A 24374-nucleotide genomic window follows, 5' to 3' on the forward strand; every position below is an offset into this window, starting at 1 on the left:
ATTTGTAAAAACTTTTACAATCAGACTTGATGTTCCTAGCTAGCTTACCCTCATACTCTTTTTCTCGCTCTTAATGAGTTTTTTAGTTTTATTTTGCTGGTTTCTAAAACTCTCCCAATCTTCAGATTTGCTGCTTTTCTTGGCAGTTTTATAAGCTTTCTCTTTTAATTTGATGCTTTCCCTAACTGCTCTAGTTAGCCACGGATGAATTGCTTTCCCTGTGATACTCTTATTCCGCAAGGGAATATGCGACCGCTGAGAATTATGCACTACATCCTTAAATATTTGCCACTGTTGGTCTACATTTTTACCTCTTAATCTGATTCTCCAGTCTATTTTACCTAAATCTTTCCTCATACCTACAAAATTAGCCCTATTTAAATTCAGAATACTTGCCTTGGATTTAACTATATCCCTCTCTACCTTAATGCAGAATTCAATCATATTGTGATCACTCTGCCCTAGAGGAGTCTTAATACCTACACTGCCGACTAGCCCTGTTTTGCTACACAAAACAAGGTCTAGGATGGCCTGTCCCCTAGTTGGTTCCTCGGCGTGCTACTCTAGAAACTTATCTCTCATACACTCAATGAACTCTTCTTCTAACCTACTTTTGCCAATTTGGTTTTCCCAATCTATGTGGAGATTGAAATCACCCACTATTATTGCTTTATCTTTCCTACATGCTCCACTGATTTCTTGATTAATACCTTGTGCTATACTGTGATCACTGTTTGGGGGTCTTTCAACCACTCCCATTAATATTTTCTGCCCCTTATTATTTTTTATTTCCACCCATATTGTCTCTACCTCCTGGTCATCGGATTTCAGATCCTTCCTCTCCGCTGCTTTTATGTCATTCCTAATTAACAGAGCTACCCCCCACCTCATTTCCCACAGTGCCTATCTTTCCTGTAAACTGAGAACCCTGGAATATTTAACTCCCACCCTAGATCTCCTTGTAACCATGTTTCAGTGATGGCTACTAGATCGTACCCATATGTGTCTATCTGTGCTTTTAATTCATCAGTTTTATTCTGAATGCTTCATGCATTCAGATATAACATTTTTAATTTCCTACCTTTTCCTCTACTCTCTGATTCATTATCTGCTTTGCCAAGCTTCTTACTCCTAGTTAACATATTCCTTTTATCTGGCATGCTATTCTGCACTGTCATCTTTACTTTTTCTGATGCTAACTTATGGTTTATTTTACCTATATATTCCCCCCCCCCTTTACTAGTTTAAATTCCTATTTACCTCCCTATTAATTAGTTTAGCTAGGACATTTGTCCCAGCCCGATTTAAATGCAGCCCATTTCTCTGAAAGAGCTCTCTTTTCCCCCAATACTCGTGCCAATGGCCCATAAAAAGAAACCCCTGAGTTACGCACCACTCTTTTAGCCATGCATTCAAGTCCTTACTTGTTTGTTCGTGTACCAATTGTCGTATGGTACAGGCAGTAGTCCCGATATCACCACCTTCGATGATCTTGACTTCAAATTGGACCCCAGCTCTTCGAATTCCCTTCTCAAATCATCTTGGCCAACTCTACCTATATCATTGGTACCTATGCAAAGTACCACCAACGGATCCTTGCCCTCGTATTTTAAATTATTCTCTAGTCCTGCCGAGACATCCTTCACCCTGGCCCGAGGGAGGCAACAAAGCCTTCAGGTATTCTGGTTGGGGTTGCAGATGATTGTGTCTGTCTGTCTAATAGTCTCATCCCCAATGACAACAACCATCCGCTCGTTTGCCCCAGTGTTAGAGGTAGTTTTTCTTTCCACCTCACCGGCTTCCTTGTCAATATAAATTCCAAAGATCTCATATCTATTGCTCAAGGTTAATGCCGGATTTACTACCACTCTTTCCGTTGTCCCCCTGACCTCCTGACTGTCCATTGACCTATCCTGACTATAACCAATGATGTTGACTGTATATTCCCTCAGGGGAGTGACTGGCTCCAGGATGTAGCTATCCAGGAAGCACACACTGTCTCTGATACTCCGTAGTGTCTGCACCTCGGATTCCAGCTCAGAGTTGGAACTGAGTTCCAACTGTTCCAACTGAGCTGGAGCTGCCTCAGTTGCAGACATCTTCTGCAAATGTAGTCGCCCGGGTTCAGACTGCCCTTCATCAGCTCCCACATGTCACACTCCTCACATAACACCTGCCATGCCATTGTCACCTCTTCCAACTTGAGTTAGTTAGTTAAGTTAATTTAATTAAGTTTTCATTTAATCAAGTTGATCCAATTAAGTTGATCAAGTTAAGTTAAGTCAGATAAATAATCTTTACAGGTAAATTACACTCACCTGAAAAATATTGGAGAAGTCGCGAAGGTTAAAAATATAGTGAAATTTAATGGCCGTTGGCAAGAAATTGTGCGACATCTTTTGATGTAGCCAAATGGCTGCCTGGACCAGGGCTGGGCCACTCTTCACCACAGAGGAGCCAAAATTCACATTCCGCTGAAAATGAAAACTTAGAATCTTGCTGTAGATTGTCTCCAAGGTGTCCGCTGATGGAAAGTTCACTGCAAACACTGTAAAATGTCTCTGAAAAATGAGAACATTGATTAACATGAGGCAAAGAGTTTTTAAAACGTTATTTTAACATTGTCTTCAACTGCTGTTTATCAACACCAGAGTTATAATGGGGAAACTATCCATGTTTTGCAGTGTACATGGTTGGCGTATTACTATTAACCTGACTAGGATTCAGGTTTGCAGCACACTGTTCACATCAATATGATCTGTGAAATAATTAGCTTCCAAACGTCCCACCTTCTGCTCGGAGGTTTGGCTAAAGATATTTTTGACTTGCTCAAAGCGCCATGTCAGCACTGTGCCAAGATAAGTAAACTTCTCCACCTCCCCACCACCAATGGTGGGGAGCGATCACTGTGCCTGGGGCAAGAGGCAAGTGAGAGAAACACAAAACATGTCAGCACATAGGAGGACTGTCAGTTCTAACTCTGTTCATTTAAAAAAAACTCTTATTTTATTAATTCCACTTTCCAGCTCTTTCCCATTCTCTTTAGTGTTTTAAAGGATTAGACTCTCTCCTGATTTTCCTCTCCCTTACTTGATGTCCAATCCCATCCCTGTGAAGCACTCCGAGATGTTACTCTATGTGAAGGGCGCTATATAAATGCAAGTTGTTGCTGTTGATGATCGAAAATAAAGTGTAAGGCTTATCACGTTAACGGGTTTTAATGGTTCAGTCAAAAACAAATTTGGTCAACCAGATGTCTGACACATGCAGAAACCCACTACTATGCTTAAGACTATCCAAGCCAAACTGAGATTTCCGTGCATCCCACTTACAAATGGATATCCCAGAGATAGATTGTTGGAATGGAATGTGCACTCTCTCCCTGGAAGGACACATTCTGCTTCCCTAATTCCAGAAAGTATTACAACAACAAAATTACATTTGTAAAGCGCCTTTCACATTGGGAGGATGTCCCAAGGCGCTGGACAGACAGAGTTACAGACGCGATCTGGGGATCGGGGTCGGGAAGGGTGGAGAGCAGGGGTGGAGACAGGGAGATAGGCGCAGGTTCGCAAGAGCCAAGGCTTGGGCACCCCAGAGTGTGCACTGGGGTACTGCTGGTGTCTAACCAGCCAAAACCGCATAGCTTGCTATTGAGAGCAGTGTCTGACAAGCTTTCCTGCTGTTTGTGCAGCAAGGACCACCCTACCCATTAGGGCTTTGGCTTGTAGGGTTAACAGTAGATGTGTGGGATAATTCCCTGCCCCAGTGACTGGTTTGCTTTTCCAGGTCTTGCCGAAGAGCAGGGCTGGATGTGCTGTTAGCAGCAGTGTCCTGGAACACTGCTGACCCGCCTGGCTCAGGAACTAGACTACGGAGAATGCCATAGATGGTGGTCTTAATTCCAACAATTCATTACCAAACAAGTCACTTTTGAGCCAGTTCAGGTCCAAGGAGATGCTCTTTACCTCTCCCCCAGCAGGATTGTCACTAATTGGTCATTTGACTTCCGATATGTGCAGGTTTGAGCCCACGAGGTGGATGGCAGATACCGGGAACTCTCTGGGAGCTGCTTGGTGGGCAACACAGCTCAGCATGAAACACATCACCATATTGCCACTATCCTTCTATCTGCAGCTCGGACACACAGCCCTTCCCATTTATCAATGATTCCGCCAGTTGGGAGTGTGGAGTTTAAGCAGCAGCTTCTTACCCATTGCAAGCCAATCAAGGTACTGGATGTTCAGGAACACAAAGCCTGTTCCTTTCTGATCAAACCATGAGCCTCCATTGCATGTAATAGACATGCAGTGACTCCTCAAAGCACTACTTTAAGAGTCACTGAAATCAGTAAGATCCCTCCAAAGTTCTCGGTCTCTCTTGATTCATCCACACGCACCGTAAGAGCAGCTTTAGGAACTCAGCACCAAAGCCATCGGCACCTGCTGCCTTGCCATTAGCAAAGTGTTACAGTGCGGAGTCCAACTCCTCCCAATGGATTAGGTTGTTTAAGGCCTTCAATCTGTTCCCCACCTTCTACCAGCTCTTCCAACCTCCATGTGGATGGACCCCTGCTTCGGCCTGTTGGGTCAGACGCCGCTGCAAAATGCTCCACATCATGTTCTTGACTGGTTCAGTTAAAGATCAACTTCCACTCCATTTAGCATTGATTTAAAATAATCCTTGCATTTGATATTTACATACAATGTAAAACAAGGAAACAGGCCATTCAGTCCAACTAGGCCATGTCGGTGTTTATGCTCCACATGAGTCTCCACCTCCTTATTCCCTCCCATACCCTGCTACTCCCTTCTCTCTCAGATGTATGTCAAGCTTCCTCTTAAATGCACCTACAACATATATAATATAGAGATATAGCAGCTTTCACGTTTGGAGGACATCACAAAGTCCTTCATAGGATCTATCGTAAAGTGTAGTGACTGTATTTTGTGAGTGATTTGAAGCAACTCAAATGTATTGATTTTAAAAGTACAATATAAACCTGTGAATGAACAATCCGATGTGTAATAATACATTCAAACCCTGAAACATCCCATTTCTCACCTCCTGTCATGAGGGGCACTGATTCAATTCCGATCCCCTCAGCTGAAGGGAGTGCCGTGGGCTGCAATGCAAATGGAGCTTCACTGCTGGCGATTTCAAACAGACTTTTAAATTTACAGTTTGTATAAGTTTTGACTCTAAGCATTCCCATTTCAGCTGTTACCTGAAGTCGAGGGTTGATAGTGAAGCTCCCCACTGTTGGATTCATACAGGCAATATACTGACAGTTGTGAATTTCTTTCAGCGTTAACTTCTGCCGATCGTACCTGCATATCAAATGGAGAAAGTTGATAAGAGGCATTGTTCACACAATCAACAGGAAACAAAGTTACCTTGATATAACATTCACAGAAATGACAAGTTGTTAGCTGAAGCATCACTCACTGTTGCAAAGGAAAGGGGATTATTATCGTGTTTGGTTTCAATTAAAACTTGACAATTGTGGCCCAGAGGGAGTTTTGCTCACACATAATGTAACAATCCTTGCATTTTCATTTGATATAGCACCTTATCATGTCGTTGAAATGTCTGAAAGCGCTTCATAGAATCCACTGTAAAATGAATTCACTGTATATTTTGTATGGGAAATGCGACAGCCAATTGCGCACAGCAATAGTGTACAAAGCACCAGCCCAAAAACTTGCTGTATGACACTCACCAGTGCTTGTAATCAATGTGCTGGCGGATTAGAGTGTGAGGTTGAACTGTTCCATAAGTATCCACTTCTGGCATGTTCATATCATCAATAAAATAAATTAACTTCTTATTTCCTGGAGGTCCATAATTACGACCAGCTTTTTTCTCAAGCGATTTTTCGAGAACTCCTGATTTAAAATAAAAATGGGAATCAGTAACTTGCGTGCTTCTAATCAGAATTGAAAAATAGATCCTTTGCGGAAGAAGCCAACTAGAAAGATCTACTAATCTTCAATTTTCCTTCCTTTGTGGGCAGTTCATCTCCATCCAATCAGAAGGAACCAATGCTAAAAACTGTACACAACCCCTCCACTGGAATCGACAGTTCTCTATATTGCTTTCTGATAAGCTGATGAGGGCAACAGTTTCAATAGGGCAATTGGTATGTCAGACTGGTTGGTGTCAGAGATGGAGAATATCACAGTGAATCAGTAGGTGATGCTCCTCTGAGGTCATGCCAAGTAGCGGGAGCTTCACTCAGCACCTTATCTTGCTATACCTGATCTGGGAGTGCTACTGCCTCCACTGGATAACCAAAAAAGGAGAGTTCCATTTCCCAGAATTACTGCCTATCTCCCTGATCAACACAAAACTCACTCAATTTTTTAAAACATCTCCCTGCTGGCATGTACCATGCCAAAATGACTGAGGAAAGGTCCACCTGTATACATGTCATGATGAGCATCAGCTATTCGAGTGCTGTATTTGTTACAGTAATTAACACAGGTCATACCATGTATTAAAAACTGGGCTGGAGAGAGTTAGCGGTGCTAATTCAAAATTAAGTATTGGAATTTGGCACTGTTTTCACTTTGTCACATAACAAATCTGGCCCCAGAGAGGAAAAGAACAGTAGCTTAAGGGTATTGACCAAATGCTGATAGCATACTCTGTAACATTGCTGAAGAGGTGTAGTAGTTGAAAGGCACTTTGGAGACCATGTATTCCTCCGAAAGATTTGTGAGCCTGTCTCCCACTAAAACAGTTTTGCCAACTCCTGCATTTCCCACCAGCATAATAGGTTTCCCCTTCTCCAGCAACAAATCCAAGAAGTGCTGCAGACGTGTGCTCTCTGCAGTGTGAACAAGGACGGCCTATGATAGAAGAAAAGTGGATTTACTAAGAGTTTTCCAAATAGTGCACTTTGTGCAAAAAATAATGAATAGTAATAGAACCCAAATAACTCCCCCCACACTCCTCATTCACCCAGTGAAATAGTTCACAGTTTGAATGTTTTAAAGGGGACATGGACACTCCACTTTGGCTCAAAATCCTGAAAGAACCTGCTCCAAAACCTCTGGACACAGATGGATGACGTGTTCAATGTAACATCCGGAACAAAATAATCGTACGATTTGGTAGTAGGGCAGTCATCTTATTTTGTCCTGTCCTTTTTATTTGATCCTTCAAGAAGCCATCCATCCTAATCCCAATTCCCTGCTCTTTCCCTCAAATTCCCTTCCTCTGCATGTTTGCCTAATTCTCTTGTGAATGCTTACATCCTCTTTGTTCTAACAGCCACCCCAAGCAAATCGTTCCATACCCTGACAATCCTCTGGGAGAAATTCTTCCAAACATCTCCTTTTCTTCCCCTAATGACAATCTTGAATTCATGCCATCTTGTCCTCAAATCAATTAATTTGTTCAAATACAATTATTATCTTAAATACTTTTAGAGTGTTCCAGATCTGAACCACCATGTGGGAAAGAAAAATAAGAAGTTTGCTTACCTGAAGAGGAGTGTCTGGTTCCATTTCGAACACTGGAACTTTTTCAGACCAGGGACAAAATTTTCTCATTTCGGGGTCAAGATAATAATCAAAGACAGTCCCCTGGGATGGAAACTTCACTGCTTTCATTTCTTTGCACCACCACTGGCTGAATTCGATACGGTAATCTACCAACTTAAAAGGGAGAATTCACACTCTAATCACTTTGGAAACCAATCTTTGAGAGTAAATGGACAGTGCAAGTTAACACTTATTCTCACTCAGTTTTCTGATACAGAATGCTAATATCAGGTTGAAACTTAAAAAGTTTGTTCATGAGTTCTATTACCACCAGTAGAGTGTACAGGGTAAAATCAGTTGAACATACACTTTAACATAAAGGCTTAAGAGCTTTGACTTGTACCATTAATTACATATTTGTTTCTCTGGGTCTGTCTTTGGATACTACAGATGGGTCTGGTTTTAGCAGGGGAGTCTTCTCAGAGATAGTTGAACAGCAGGAAAGTCTGGATTACTTACTACTGCCTTCTAATGCACTAGGGACTGATGTGAAGTAGTTATTATAAGGATGTTGTTTCTCTTTATTTAAGTGGCTCTTCAAACATTAATTGATTCAAGCAGCATTTAATAGATCTCATGTGAATTTGAAAATCAGATTTACCATTGACCAGAAAATGTTTTAGGTGTAGCTTGGCTCAGTTGGTAGCACTCTCACCTCTGAATCAGAAGGTTGTGGGTCCAAGCCCCATGTGAGAACTTTGAATTGACATAGTCTAGACTGACCCTCCAATGCAGTACTGGGGGAGTTGGAAAACTCGCTCTTCGGATGAGATGTTGAACCCATCTCTGTGTTCAGGTGGATGTTAAAGATCCTATTCTACTATTTGAAAGGAGAAGGGTGTTTCCCCAATCTACAGTATTCAGTATGATGGATCTCCAATAGCATAGATCAGAGAAGTCCCAACACTTCAGGTGTCATAACTATTATTAAACAAAGTTATGAAAGTATTTTCATGTTTGCAAATATAGCAATAGATATTGACAAATTATCTGGCAAAGCCAAAAGTTGACATTGCTCTGAAAACAGTGCTTTGCTTGTAGAGGCAATACTTTTAACTAATGCTTCAAAATTACCTTTGAAGGTTACTGCCTGCTGCCGATGGAATAGACGGCTTTTCAATTTTTTAACCCACCCCAGGGTAATGAGTAAATCGTGTCTGTGTGCTTTTCACAAAGGTTGTATGTAAAATCACACTGTTTTACATGATGAGCAAAAAATCAACTAAAACCCTAGATCTCTTCCAACTTCCCCCTTGGTATAGAGTGCATGCATTTCCTATTTCTTACTTCTTGTATATAGTACCTTGCTTTGAATAGTTGCCACTCAGTCATTTATTTGTCATTTGTAGCATAAACACACAGCAGCATGGACAAGAATTACCTGATCTTGATATACTGCCCCACCAAAGGCCCAGATGCAGGCAAAGACAAAGTAAAGTTCATAAACCTCACGTGGAGAATCAGGAGGCACATTCTTTGGAGTCAACAGACAGTCCAGGAGGGAGCAGAGAGTCTGAAAGCAGCACAAATTATTAGATCAACAACTAAACTTAACAAAACATTGGAGTGTTAGAAAATAATTCATGAGACAATCTCAAAACAAAATCTCATTTATTGATACATAAGCAACAGAGCCACTCTAAGTCATGGCAGATGTTTCTGCTCTGTTTAGGATGGGGCTGCCCCCGATGTGCACTGAAGCCAGGGTATCCAGTGAGGGACTTCTGATATACAAATTTAATTTGTTGTTGTTGTTACTCCCCACCTGGCAAAACTATCTTCAATGCCTACAAAAGCAGGAGACTCCAGTGGTGGTTGGAAGAAGGTGCACAAAGAAGAATATTATTTTACAGTTGTGACAATAGTGCCATGAAATCATCATTATACTATGTGATGGATCTCCAACATAGATCAGACAAGACCTAAAGCTGCAGGTGTCACAACTATTATTAAACTAGGTCTCTGAAAGTATTTTCATGCTTGCAAGTGCATAGCAATAGATATTGACAAATTACCCAGCAAAACCAAAGGTTGATATTCCTCTTAAAACAGCGCTGTGCTTTGTAGAGGCAATGCTTTGAACTAATGCTTCCAAATTACCTTTGAAGGTTACTTCCTGCCAATGGAATAAAAGTATTTTCAGTGTTGTTACCCACCCCAGAATAATGAGCTGAAAATCTTATCTGTGTGCTGTTTGCAAAGGTTGTATGTAAAATTAACATGAGGAGTTTCAATCGCACTCTCAGTGGCCATGTGCACACTGCACAAATATACCCCTTTTTAGAACTAAATTAGCAATCTCAATCAAAGAAGCTACAGGGACAACAACAACTTGAATTTATTTAGAGTCCTTCACGTACAGTAGCATCGTGGGGTGCTTAATGGGATGACAGATGTTGGGAATGGAAAATATCAGACTGGTGCAAAGGTATGTTATTGAGGCAGGATGAAAGTAGGACAGATATGCCCAAGCACTCCTGGTAACTGCAGCTGTGACAAGTTTATGCTGGATGAGGAGGAACAGTTACAACAATAGCTGAAACAAGAGTTTCAAGCAGAAAGAGAAAGGCCTACAGAAGGTTGAATTTAGGAGGCACAAAATACCATGAGAGGTGATTGTTATATTAGAGGTCAAGTTATTTGGTGTTAACCCAACCCAAGGAAACCCAAGGACATTCATGTCTGAGTCAACCTAAGGGAGCTATCACTGAACATTCTTACTTTAAATGTGAAGAACAACAAGCTCACAGTATTCAGAGCTGAGCCTGTTGAGGAGAGGCTCAGTTTTATGTTCCCGGTTCATTCTGCATTCCTACAGATGATGGGGGTGGGTGGGGGTGGGGGGTTCATCCATATATCATGTGGTTCGCTATTTGGCAGGTACTTAGATAAGGTAGTTCAGCAGCAAATATTTTTTCGATATTGTTGAATATTCAGTGATTATTCACATCCCCCTTCCCCCTCTCTTCTTTCCCCCTCTCCCTTCCTTCAGCAAAAACAGTGCTGAACTGCTGGAAGGTTACGGTGGTAATTAATGGTTTAGGTTAAAAAGTCTCATCACCACAAGTCAGCTTTTACATTCTTTGGGTGACTGTTACTAACATGTACAACTTCTAGAGATAGACAACTTTGAACATGTGGCTGCATTGTTTACCTGTACCATGCTGTTCTCAGGAATGGGGGTGATGGTTTTTAAGGAAGATCGTAGCTGCTCCAGACACGGAGGAACATACTTATCAAAGAGGATGGTCAGGTTGGCTTTCTCCGACTGGTAACATCTTGTATCAATCCAGCTGGTCACATAACTATGTAATTAAAGTCACAGGCTTATAGCGGCAAACAGCAATATTTTGGCACAGCAACAATTTGCAGATATATAGCACCTTTTGCGTAGAAAGACTATGTCTAAGCATATTATAGAGATGCAGTGAAAGCCTGAGTCGGGAGGGAAGGTTTATAAGATAGGTTTTGAAAGCTGAAGGGGATGGGGCAAGGTGAGAATACACAGGGTGGAGGCAAGATGCTTATACTGGGACAGACCGGATGGGTGGCATGAAGCGGATCTGAGTTGGCAGAAACGGGAAGTGGTCAGGGAAGTGCAGTCACAGAGGCAGGACGGTGCAAGACCATGGAGACATTTGAAGATAACAAGAAGGATCTTAAAGTTCATCCGTGAGGGGATAGTGAGCCAGTGGAACTAGGTAACGGTGGGGTGATGGGTTTACAAAGTGAAAACGGGCTGCAGCATTTTGGATGATCTGTAGATTGTGATAGTTAGAGCCTGGGCAGCCAGCGAGTAGGTAATTAGAAACATAAAGTCAAGTGATGACAGCAATAAATTTATATTTAGGATGTCTCAAAGCACTTCACAGAGTTAAAAAGCCTTGGATAAGGGTTTTGGCTGGTTTGGGGGTGAGGTAGTGTAGGTGGCAGGCAATGTTCCAGATATAGAGGAAAGCGGACTACATAAATCTACTGCATAGCTAACAGGTAGTCTGGTACTGTTAGCAGAGCAGGCACATGTTCATGTCTTCATGTTCGTTGCAACACATTCCTGGTTAGTCACACCTACACCAGTAAAAATCAAAGACTCACGGATTCCATCCCAAATCCTGAGGATTAACATATAGAATGCCCGCTCTGGAAACCGTGGCTGGTGTAGCTGTTCTCAAATGGCTTATTTCAAACAAGAGACGCATGGACGGATTAAGTGGAATACGTTCATTGCTGGCAAGTGTCAAGACCTGTGTGAACAGTAATAAGAAAATATATCCACATGCGGTGAAATATAAAGACAAAAAGACCTAAAACATTGATCATGGGAGATATCATACTGTAGATTTTTTATTAAGATGGGTATTTTAATCAGGACCCGGAATTCATGACTGCGGAAAAAGCCAATGAAACGTAGAGATCAATTTGAGATATAGATACTGGTTCTATATTGAGCTATTTAACAAGTTACAAAGATTTACATCCTTACACGGAATGTGGCAACTTTCAGATGACTTTTACACAGCTAACTTTTTAAGATTACATTCTAGAGTGAAGATCCCATAACCTTTGGGGAAATGTATATTGGTGAATTAGTTGGAATCAAGTAATTTATATGAGTTACTCTGAAAACATTTCTGCTTTCTAAATATACATTCTGTCCCATAATATAAATAGTTGCCTACCTTGTTGTCATCCATAACTGTGTTGAGTGATTCAATCCACATTGGATCTATATCACCATCTAGCACAATCCATTTTTGACTATCGTGGGTTATGTTGGCTTGCTCTCTCATGATTGATGAGAAGAGACCTGTAAGGAACAGGAAACAGCAAATATTACATTAAGGCTCACAACATATTTAGCTGTGTCAACCTCTGATGAAATTGTAGCTGTAATTTTATTTTCTTCCCAACGATCACTGCATCTTTTTTTCCAACAAAAACAAGTTCACTTCTGTAAGTATCATCAATGCTGGAATCATTCTCATTGCTCCCCTTTGCACCACATCCAGTGCATTATTGTCCTTTTGAAAATAGAGTAAGAACATTGGCTAACTTGGCAAGCCTCTACATACCAAAAGGCACTCTACAAAATATAAGGATTATATCAAGACATTTTCAGGTTTACTCACAATCTAATAATCTAAGTGTAGTTACAGTATTGGACTCTGAACGAGATAACAAAGCCAGGTGATGGTTTACATTGTGGTAAATATGGGATTGGTCTGCATTTCACATTATAGTAATCCTTGCATTTAATAAAGCACCTTATCACATCATCGAAATGCCTTAAAGCACATCACAGCATTTACTGTAAAGTGAAGTGATTCTATGTTAATAGGTGAATCCAGCAGCCAATTTTATACACAGCATTATACTTCAAACAACCTCCGGAGTCCTGTAGCTCAGTGGTTAGAGCACTCGCTTTGCAAGCGAGAGACCTGAGTTCAATTCCAGGCAGGGCGAAACCTTGGGCAAGTTTCCTTACTCCACACGCCAAATAATAATCCTCCAAAACTAAAAACAATAATAAATTGGTTATTTTCAATCTACGACTGTTTGTGGGACATTGCTGTGCACAATTGGCTGCTGCGTTCGCCCACAAATGTACAGTCAATTCACTTTACAGTGTGTTCTGTGAAGCGCTTTGGGACATCCTCCCGACGTGAAAAGCGCTATATCAAATGCAAGGATTATTATTATTATTATCAATGACTGATTTTTATCTAGGGGATTGTTGGCCAGGACATCACAAGAAACTCCCTTCTCTTTTCAAGATTTGTTCAAAATGTATTGTAAGCCCAAGTTTAATTTGCTTTTGTATTTTACTTACTGCTGCTTTTTAGGCGTGAGCTGCTGCCATTTCTTTGGTTTTGATTTAAAATTAAAAATCCACTGATTTACACCTTGTACGTTAGCCCCTGAAACAGCTTTAGTGCTTTTTTAAAAAAAATACCATATAGATGGTTCAGCAGCATAGAACACTGTTCTTTCACCTTTGGGACTTGAGCTTCAATAGAGTCCTGGCTGACTTGATGGAAGTATTCTTGGTCTGTCAATTCTAAGGGCCCTAAGTTAAATATGCTGACCATCGCAAGTGAGCTTCTAACAGGCTCAAATCCACAGCAAAATCCTGTAAGCAGTAAGTAATTTGACACAAAACCCTGTCCATAATTTGACACCCGTGAATCGACATTATTGAATTGGTAGTTTTCGAGAAGTGTTATAACATTAATCATTGCATTTGATTTAGTGCCTTATCACGTTTTCGAGACGTCTCAAAGCACTTCACAGAATATACTGTAAAGTGAATTGACTGTACATTTTGTGTTAGTGCAGGAGGTAGAAAAAACAACAAATTGCATTTATATAGTGCCTTTCATGTCAGGAGGAAATCCCAAAATTCACAATTATGCAAAAAGATATTGTTGGGCAGAACAGACAAGCTTGCATGTGGATTTGCAACTGCTGCGACTTTTGAAAAAAATATGAAACACATTGTTAGGCGACAGACCTTTAATGGCCCCAGAACTTGTTCCCACCTATTCCACTTAGACAAAATTCTAACGTGCAGACACAGAAGTGCACTGGACATGGATTGCAGTAACCTTTTGAATACCATGACACTGCTGCACAGTGCTACTTGTGGCATGGCCTCTTATGAACTTAGTAATATTCTGCTAAGGTCCAACAAATGTATTGATTACAGTGTCTTGTCAGCAGAAACACATCTGGTCAGAGCAATACAATACTTGCCATCTTTCCACTCTCGGGTTGCAGGATGTATAAAACCAAACATCTCATCTGTAATGATTGCCTTTGGGTTAAGATCATTCCAGACTGGCTTCCGTTTCATGTTTGTGTACGTCCTGTACAAAGTTTTTAAGATCTGTATATTGAAAGAATATTAAATTGCAAAAAAGTCTTAGCAATTCAAATCATAGTACACAAGGGAAAGTTCCCTCATCTTTGTAATCAATATTTCATACAGTGGGTTATTAGAACATAGAATACTTTGCCACAAGTGCCTATTGAAGTGAAAGAGAGCAGGGAGTTGGAGTCAATAATTCCTGTGAGGAGCGAGCAGCATTTTAGGCTTTATGTGCTGAATGGTCTCCTTCTGCGCTGTAATTTTGATTCTATCCATTAAAAAACACAGAAATTCTGTAACTTTTCTGACACTGATGACTGCTCCTGGTGACGGGGTCACTTTTCACATATTTGACAGAGACTTCATCCAAACAATCCAAGTTTTTAACATAGATTCCAATTGTAAGCACTGTTTAATCAATCTATGCATTGATCACCTATTTAAGTAGGTAATATATGTTCTACCCTATATCTGACTCGATGATGTAATCTAAAATCCACCACTCAATGATTCAGTGTCACAACCTTACACGGGAAGTAACATTTACTTATTTACAGTAATTACTGGCAATTGAGATTGGCTGTGTTTTGGGATAAAATACAGCAGTGATTTATATATATATATATATAAATTTATATATATATATATTTATATATAAATATATATATATAAATTTATATATATAAATTTATATATATATATATATATGTAGTTAGAAGGTTTTCCTCTAGAGATGAGCTGGGATATTATGAAGGTTATGAAACAAATAGATTAGATGGACATAAATAGGCTGTTTCTCACTGTGAGTCCAAAATAAAGGGGCATACATAAAGATACCCACTAGCAGATCTAAAATCATAGAATTATAGAATATTACAGCATAGAAGGAGGCCATTCAACCCATTGTGCCTGGTCTTTGGAAGAGCTACCCAATCAGTCCCACTCCCCAGCTCTTTCCCTATATCCTTGCAAAGAAAGTTTTCGAGGAACTTCTTCATGCAGAGAGAATGTGTAACTCATTGGCAGAACTGTGGTTGAAGCAAACAATATCATATATTTAAGGGGAAACTTGATACATGCATGAGGAGGAAGGGGTATGGGAGATGGGATTAGGAGGGGTGGCGGCTAATTAGGCCAAATGGCCTGTTTCGCTTCTGTACATTCTATCTAAGTCTGTGTAACACCAAAGTCCCGCAAAAAGCCAAGAGATGAATGGAGGATCGTTGGCTATCACCAGGAGAAATCCCTTCTCTTTGAATAGAGTTAAAGGATCTTTAACTTCAGGTAGAAGGGCTCTTCAGTTAATGTCTCATCCAAAAGGTGATAACTCCGACAATAATAATAATAATCCTTGCATTTGATATAGCGCTTTTCACGTCGGGAGGACGTCCCAAAGCGCTTCACAGAACACACTGTAAAGTGAATTGACTGTATATTTGTGGGCGAACGCGGCAGCCAATTGCGCACAGCAATGTCCCACAAACAGTCGTAGATTGAAAATGACCAATTTATTATTGTTTTTTGGGTTTTTGGAGGGATTATTATTAGACGTGTGGAGTAAGGAAACTTGCCCAAGGTTTCGCCCTGTGCCTGGAATTGAACTCAGGTCTCTCACTTGCAAAGCGAGTGCTCTAACCACTGAGCTACAGGACTCCACAATGACAGTCCAATTGTCAGTTGAACCTGGACACAACTAATTCCAATAATATTTTTGCAGCTAAATAAGAAATGCTTTGATCTTTGTCAACTCACAGTTCCTCTTCCTAGATATTTGTAACATCCAGAACTCAGTTTACCTAATATTGTGTGGCACTTTATTATTAAAAACAGAATAATCGCAAGTTCATTAATATCAATGTTTTCAAATTAATATTCCAGGATTGAGTCCTATTTATTCAGTAGATGTTCACAAAAACTCTTTCCTTCCATTAAGGGGTGTTTGAGGCTAGGAAGTTTCAGACATACAATGTACTTGGATCTATAAAGGAAAAAAATCATTTACATTTAATTGGGTCATTTTTTTCTAAATCAATCGTTTTCACTAAAGATCAATACATGCAGAAATAGCAATAATAGCTATAGCCATTAGCACGTAACAAAGCACACAGTCACCTGAACAAAATGTCCTGTAATGATTTTGAATTATAAATTAAGTGCTTTGCATGAAAGGCTATTTTAATGGATCAATGCCCACCCACTGATCAATTGCCTTGTATTATTTAAATGATCTAATTTCAAACATATTTGGAGCGAGACAAGAAATTTAGGGTAGACAAAGAGAGCACGAGAGTTTAAAATGTTGTGAATATATAAGGTCACATGGAACTCTCAGTCTGGCTTGGATACTCTTAAGCAAGGTAATGGATTTCTGCATGTGCCAGGCACTCGGCTGACTCCCAAAAGAGGTTAAAGATATATTGGTGAACTTTGAAGAGGAGCAATTTTGGACAGGGTATTGGGAGAACTCTGCTCTTCTTTGAATCAATGCCATGGGATATTTACAAGAGTATTTATTGTCTACCTGAAACGTCTCAACAGGGAGACAGAACCCCTGACAACCCAGAGCTCCCTCGCGCTTGCATTTGAGTGCCAGCCTTGATTAAAAAAATCAGTCCTCATGTTGGGATGGAACCAGTGAACCGTCATTCAGAACTCTGCAGCTCGTGTACTGTCCCGCACCAGGCTTCGGGACCACATCACACCCACCCTCGCTCGCCTCCACTGGTTCCCCATCCTCCAGAGGGTTGATTTCAAGATCCTCATCCTCACCTATAAGGCCATCCACGGCCTTGCTCCCTCCTACCTCTCTGACCTACTATCCCCCTACCTACCTGCCCGTACCCTCCGTTCCTCCGGCTCCGGTCTGCTCCACGTCCCCTGCCCCAATCGCCCTACCATCGGTGGTCGGGCCTTCAGCCTCTCAGCCCCCAGGCTCTGGAACTCCATCCCCCAGTGCCTTCGCCGCTTCCTCCCTCTCCTCCTTCATGGCCGGTCTCAAAACCTTTCTCTTTGACCGTGCCTTCAGCTCCCCTCTTGACTCTCTTCCCCCTCCTCGCTCCCTCCCTTCCCTCCCCTCACCCTGACCATTTCCCCCCTCCTCGCTCCCTCCCTTCCCTCCCCTCACCCTGACCATTTCCCCAATGCTCGGGTCCTGACCCAACTGTGCAGCGCCTTGGGACGTCCTCCTGACGTGAAAGGCGCTTTATAAATGGAATCTTGTTGTTGTGTTGTTGTTGTTTTGACCTGGAGACCAGAGTGCTACCAACTCAGCCAAATGGATATTATCAACTAGCAGTAGCTTTGGCAGGTTGAAAAGGAACTTAAGTGTCAATAACTGTAAATAGTTGGGATTATAGTATAAGAATCATTAGTATTGATCATGTAGTGAATAAATGAATTAAGTAGAATGAACTAAAGAAATAAAAACTGCCATGTGACACACACACACAGTCCTAGTAAAGAGGCACCGAGCTAGGAGGAGTACACTGGAATATGACCCATGGCCAGGGAAGATAAGGATAGCTGGATCTGGAGGATGGATGGTAGGCCATCTGCACTTACAAGGGCATGTGACCTACGGGCAGCAGAGATAGGAACCTGGGATAATTGGACCAGGAGAATGGATGGGATACAAACTAGCAATTAAAACCGAGAAAAAGCTTAAAGTGAGCAGGTCCCATGGACAGAGTTAGAAAGAAGGACTGAACGTTCAGGGACATAGAGTCAAGTGGTTTGGTCAGGCTAGATAAGATGGAATACGTGGAGTTTTTTTTTTGCAGAAGATATACTAGCTGGTACAAGGAGAAACAACTTGAAGATATGGAAAGAATGCCAGGGAAAAGTGCAGAGAGTGGGAAAGAAGTCATGGGAAAAAAAGTTAGAACACAGATGGCTGGTGAATAAGGGTATAAAAATCGGTAGCCAAAACTAGAGGTTTTTTTTGGAGCCTCTGAGGAGAGGAAGGGGATAAACCTCTATGTAGAGGAAGAAGAATGCCTTTGAGGGAAAGAGGACAAGTCCAGCTGTCGCCGGAGTGGACCACCAGAGATGTTTACAGCCAGAAGCAAGCCAGAGACGTTTGCAGCCAGCAGCTCACCAGAGACAGTGTTTAACTTTTGTGCCAGCCTTAGAACTTCATCATGATTTCCTGCCTGCTTGGTAGTATCGTTCTTAGTTAATAAAATACTCACCCAACATACATACAAAACAAAGAGATTATTTAGGCACATTTCATATGTCACATAATTTTTTATATATATGTTTAGAATTTTAGTTGAGTGATTCTTGTTAAGATAGTGCTTTAGTAGTCATTTAAGTAATGATAATGCGTCAGGTGTAACGTGATGCTTATGCTTGTGTGATTTTATAATTGCTAATAAAACGTTTTAATAATATCCCTGGTGTGGTTTCTGACAAATGCTTAAACCCAATTTCACATAAGGATCATATGTGCATTACTTTGTGTATGGTATCATCTAATAATTGAACTGCTTTTGTATTTTACGTATAGATACAGGACAAAACTCAAATGTAAGTATAATTATTATTAAAATAATAGAATAAATGAAAAAGAAAAGTCATAGAAGCAGGGAATTCCAGGAACCAGAGTTGCAGGACGTTTGGGTATCAACTCAGTTCAGGGGGAAACTCATGTCACAGCCTAGGCTAACACTTCAGTGCAATTGGGGGAACACTGCAATAAAGAACATACTGTGCTCTGTAGGAAACAATTGCCTGATCAGATTCAAATCCATGACTCTTCAGAAAAAGATGGCACCATGGCCAACAACCCATCAGATAAATTGGTCATTCATCTCATAGCTGTTTGTAGGACAAAGTAAGGCTGCCTGACACGTTGGCCTACACAATCAGACTCGACAGTAATTACTGTAAAGCGCTGAGGTATTTCAAGGGGATAAAATGCTATAAAAATGCAAGTTCATTCTTGCTAAACTAAAATAGCTTCTTCCATGTATGGCATGACACTGGAATGTCAATGTCATGCTCACTAATGTGCATCTATATAAACCAGGTAACCCTTCAACACTCACATATCAATCAGCTTGCTAAGTGGTTTAATTATAAACATTCTGAGCCCTTTAGCACTGCTGTGGGCCATAGGAGCTCACATTGGAGAGTTCCAAAACAGACAGAAACTTATACTCTTACAAGTGAGGGGCGCAACCCATTTCAGCAGTACTTCCATCACTGGAGTCGATGCATTTCATTGAAACAAAAATAAAATAATCTTGACATCAGAATACATTTCTTCACAAATAGGGTTGGGAAACATGTGAAATGCAGTGCCTCAGAAAGGTGTAGAGCAGGATCATTTTGGATTCTCGAAAGGTGAAAAAGCATTTACGGCACACAGGAAGTGATGTTAGCAGTGACTTAATGACCTGGAAGTTTTTTTTAAAAAAATGACTTACGCACAGGATGGACCTGCTGCACCCGTGCAGTGAAATCAACTTTGTTATAAGTTGGTTTTGTCACAGTTTCATTAAAAAGATGGTTGAAATTTTATGGGTCCCAATTACAACCTTATAACAAGATTCCACTATGGTTAGATACTTGGGAAATAAGGGTATTAACTGATATGGGGAAAAGGCTTAAACTGTCTGCTGTGATCTGGCATGAGATGCTGAAAAATCTTTTCCTATTCCTATGTTGCAGACTGATGAACATGTAACCATATTCTGGTTTATCTACTTCATGCAAATATGTAGAGCCCCATGACATTTTTTGTAATTTTTATAAATGTTCATTTTATTTTTCAGGAATTTTATGTTATTTCACTTTATCCATTAAAAATATTGTTTTATTTCTATTTATTACATTTACATGTAGAGGGCTATCAAAATGATTGAAGGAATGAAGGGACTGGACTTTATGGAGTCCTGTAGCTCAGTGGTTAGAGTACTCGCTTTGCAAGAGAGAGACCTGAGTTCAATTCCAGGCAGAGGGCGAAACCTTGGGCAAGTTTCCTTACTCCACACGCCTAATAATAATCCCTCCAAAACCAAAAACAATAATAAATTGGTCATTTTCAATCTACGACTGTTTGTGGGACATTGCTGTGCGCAATTGGCTGCCGCGTTCGCCCACAAATATACAGTCAATTCACTTTACAGTGTGTTCTGTGAAGCGCTTTGGGACGTCCTCCCGACGTGAAAAGCGCTATATCAAATGCAAGGATTATTATTATTATTATGAGGAGCGACTGTTCATGATGGGTCTGTAAGCTCTACAATTAAATTAAAATAAATTTTCGATTGCCACATCTCCTCTGGTTTTAAAATCTTCCATTTCTTCCTCAAACCTCAGCATTAGCTCTTTGTTACTTACACTTCAAGAAAAGGAAAATGAAAAAAAAAGCAGCCAGTGGCGATATCTGATCATTAATGAAATATTTAAAGTACAATGGGCTTCAATGCAAATCGGGTGATATTAATAGCACTCAATAAAAATGCTTGTATTTTTAGACACTCTTGAAGTTCAAATCATTTGAGCTGATTTTGTGAACAAAATTCAGACTTTTAAACTGCTGCACCACACACACACCGAGCAATGCTGCCAAAAAGCTGGATCTGTTGCTGTTCTTTAGTAATCTGACACTTCAGAAGCTTTGGCCAGCAATGCTTTGCCTACCTGACTCTTTCCCGTCCCAGCATTTCCCACCACGAAGACTGAATGCCGAACAGCCAGCAACTCCTCCAGCTGGACCACCTGGATGAAGCACAGCATTGTTGTAAAGAAGTATTCATTGGTTTTTTTACACATCAAAATAAATGTTTTTTCAAAATATCCAGAGCAGCTTCACGGAGGACAGTCTTTCAATGTACAAAACTTAAAGAACAAAACAGTGTTTCTTTGAGCCTCTCTGGAACTCCATCGCAGAGTCCTTCCCTCCTCCCTTCATTCAGGGCACATCTCAAAATGTACCTCTTTGACCACACTTTCTTTCACCTCCCCACCCCCCTCAGCTCCCACTTTTAGCTTGGGTACCCATCCAGAATTGTTAAGTTCGTTGAGACGTCATCCTGTTGTGAAAGGCACTATATAAATGTAAAGTGTATTATAATGCATTCGGAGTCATTGAATTTTGATTTTCTCTTCCCAAACCAGAGCTGAGGCCATTCATTTCATGGCTGTTTGTTGGATATTGCGTTGTGCAAACTGGCTTCCACATTTACCTATAAAATACACACTCCATATTACGATAAAAATCCTTTGAAGCCTTTGAGACATCCTCCACCAATGAAAGGTGCTATACCAAATGTGAGGATTATTATTTTATTATATTAATTGTCGTGGCCCAAATGTCATCCCCTTACTTGGCAGAGATTGTGATCTCTCCGCACCTCCCTGGTCTTCATAGATCAGTGCTGCTTTGTATGTTTGCCCATTGAGCCATCAGAAATGCTAAATTAATATTATATGACTTGTCCACAACAAAGCAAAGAACCTAGACCAAAGTTGTATTGCATAGATGGAAAACATGCTTATTTTAAGGCAGTCGATTTCATACCTTAAGGATAAAGCTTTCTTCATGCTGTAAACTGAGCTCCAGGGTAGACTGTCTAACCAAATCTTCAAATTGCATGTCTCGTTTTCTGGGAACATCCAGGGCAGGAAACAAATCCCCAATAAGCCCCATAAAAATGGGGAAATCGTCTGTCACAATCTTGGGCAGGTTGAAGTCCCTTAAAGCTCGCATTAAGACCTTGGCAAAAAGTTTTTTTTAATTATCTTTTCTGTTTAAAAGGCAGTGTCTACAAGCACAATTTTCTTTGAGAATCTTAAATAAAAAGTCTTAAAAGATTTGAAATTTTTTTNGGAGGGAGGGGTTGGTCTGAAACATGCAGAAACCGAACACCATGCTTTAAGCGTTGCCAAACAGGACAGAGTTCCACACATGTATGCTACCTACACAGGAATGCAATGTGCACTCTCTCCCTGGAGGAATGCATCCTGTTCACTTAATTCTCGAGAGTATTAGGTACAGATTGGCAAGAGCCTAGGATTGGGCACCCCAGAATTATTAAAAACATGATGAGGGTTAAGAATATACTGTAACAATGAACAGTTCAGTTGGAATGGTACCTGATTCTCCGGCCTATTCTTGTCTCCTCTCTTAAGGGAGCCGGCAACAACTAAAACAGATTTCACTGCACGAAGGCCCCAGTCATAATGTTCCTTAACAAGAAATAAAGTGATTCTTATGAGCAACATGCAACAGTGTTAATACTGTTTTCTGGCTAACAAATGGGAATGGGATGATCAGGCCTTTCCTTTTATTTAAGAAGGAAACATTCAACACAACGATTTTTTAGCAATCATCGTAAAACAGATCCAAATGAGTAATAATAATAATAATAATCCTTGCATTTGATATAGCGCTTTTCACGTCGGGAGGACGTCCCAAAGCGCTTCACAGAACACACTGTAAAGTGAATTGACCGTATATTTGTGGGCGAACGCGGCAGCCAATTGCGCACAGCAATGTCCCACAAACAGTCGGGATTGAAGATGACCAATTTATTATTGTTTTTTGGTTTTGGAGGGATTATTATTAGCCGTGTGGAGTAAGAAAACTTGCCCAAGGTTTCGCCCTCTGCCTGGAATTGAACTCAAGCGAGTGCTCTAACCACTGAGCTACAGGACTCCACAAATATAGCCTTTCCTCTTATGGTGACAACAATTTGCACTTATTTTAGCGGCCTTCACCTAGGGAGCATATTTAATAATAATAATCCTTGCATTTGATATAGGGCCTCATCACATCTTCAAGGTATCTCAAAGCATTTCACTGAATATACTGTAAACTGAATTGACTGTATATTTTGTAGGTGGAAAATATACACTTCAAAGCACTTTAGAGACTGAGTGGGAACCTGAGCTGGGAGGTAGGTAGAAGGGATAGAGGCAGGTGGCTTAAGGCATAAAGAGATTGATCTTTAGAGGAGTTTGAAAGCAGAGAGGGAATGGGGTGAGATGGAGAGATTAGGGAAGAGAGTTGCAGAGGGCTCGAGCAAAGTGACTGAAAGCTCACCTGCCAACAGTGGGGCAAAAGTGGGTGGAGGACATGAAACAAGCTGGAGGTGGCAGAGTGGAGAGAGCTGAGGAGGGCAATGTTACAGAGATGGAGGAAAGCAGACTTGGTCATAGCCAGATGATAGGCTTAAAGGAGAGTTGAGGGTTAAACAAAACAACATGGCTTCACAGAGGTTCCTGAGTTGCAATGAGGAATTGAGGAGGTTCATATGGTTAGTGAGGTGAGGAGGGGCTGATGGGAGATAAGCAGAATAACCTCAGTTTTGTCAGTGTTGGGACGCAGAAAATTCATAATATCAATTTACACCATAGAATATCAAAACATGGAAGGGAATCTTAATATCAATAGTCTAAGTACAGTACGGTGCAATCCTTTCTTTGTTTGAATTCATGTCTTAAATAGGCTGACCTTTAATTATGTATAATTACTTCTAGGATGAATGGTAAGTAATATTAAACATGGGAATTTTAATCTTTATTTAACTCCCTGTTTAAAACACAGTGTTGTGGCTATTCATCAGCTTTAGTGATGTTCACTCACTACTTTTGATTTTTCTTGCCAATGTTTCAAAGGAAACATTTTTTGGACTATTTCAGATCAAGCAATAATTTGGACCTATCAAAATTAGATTGTGTCACTTGACCTTTAACTGATCTTGCTTCACTTCATATTACCTGGTAATGGGATATTTAGCCATCATCACATACAGGCTTAACCGTAGCAACCATAGTAAGGTAACACCCACAATTGAAGTGTCAGCCTGGCTCAATTGGTAGCAGTCTCGCCTTCAAGTCAAAAAGTTATGGGTTCAAGCCCCATGTCGGGATTTGGAATCACATAGTCTAAGCTGACACCCCCAATGCAATGCTGAGGCTGTGCTGCTTTGTTGAAGGTGCCA

The 24374-nt window shown here is 40.7% G+C and overlaps 1 protein-coding gene across 1 annotated transcript in view; it reads right to left on the minus strand.

Annotated features, from left to right (window-relative positions):
• LOC103185013 (dynein axonemal heavy chain 11) overlaps positions 1-24374 on the minus strand; it is a 157308-nt gene that overhangs the window by 80536 nt on the left and 52398 nt on the right. Inside the window, 13 exon segments of the mRNA XM_042331896.1 lie at positions 2319-2561; positions 5228-5330; positions 5723-5888; positions 6650-6854; positions 7491-7664; positions 8932-9063; positions 10705-10855; positions 11646-11794; positions 12230-12357; positions 14304-14436; positions 21070-21147; positions 21950-22144; positions 22525-22617. Of these exon segments, the coding sequence (XP_042187830.1) occupies positions 2319-2561; positions 5228-5330; positions 5723-5888; positions 6650-6854; positions 7491-7664; positions 8932-9063; positions 10705-10855; positions 11646-11794; positions 12230-12357; positions 14304-14436; positions 21070-21147; positions 21950-22144; positions 22525-22617 (1950 nt within the window).

Source organism: Callorhinchus milii, unplaced genomic scaffold, assembly GCF_018977255.1.
Source record: "Callorhinchus milii isolate IMCB2004 unplaced genomic scaffold, IMCB_Cmil_1.0 Scaffold2, whole genome shotgun sequence".
NCBI lineage: Eukaryota > Metazoa > Chordata > Chondrichthyes > Chimaeriformes > Callorhinchidae > Callorhinchus > Callorhinchus milii.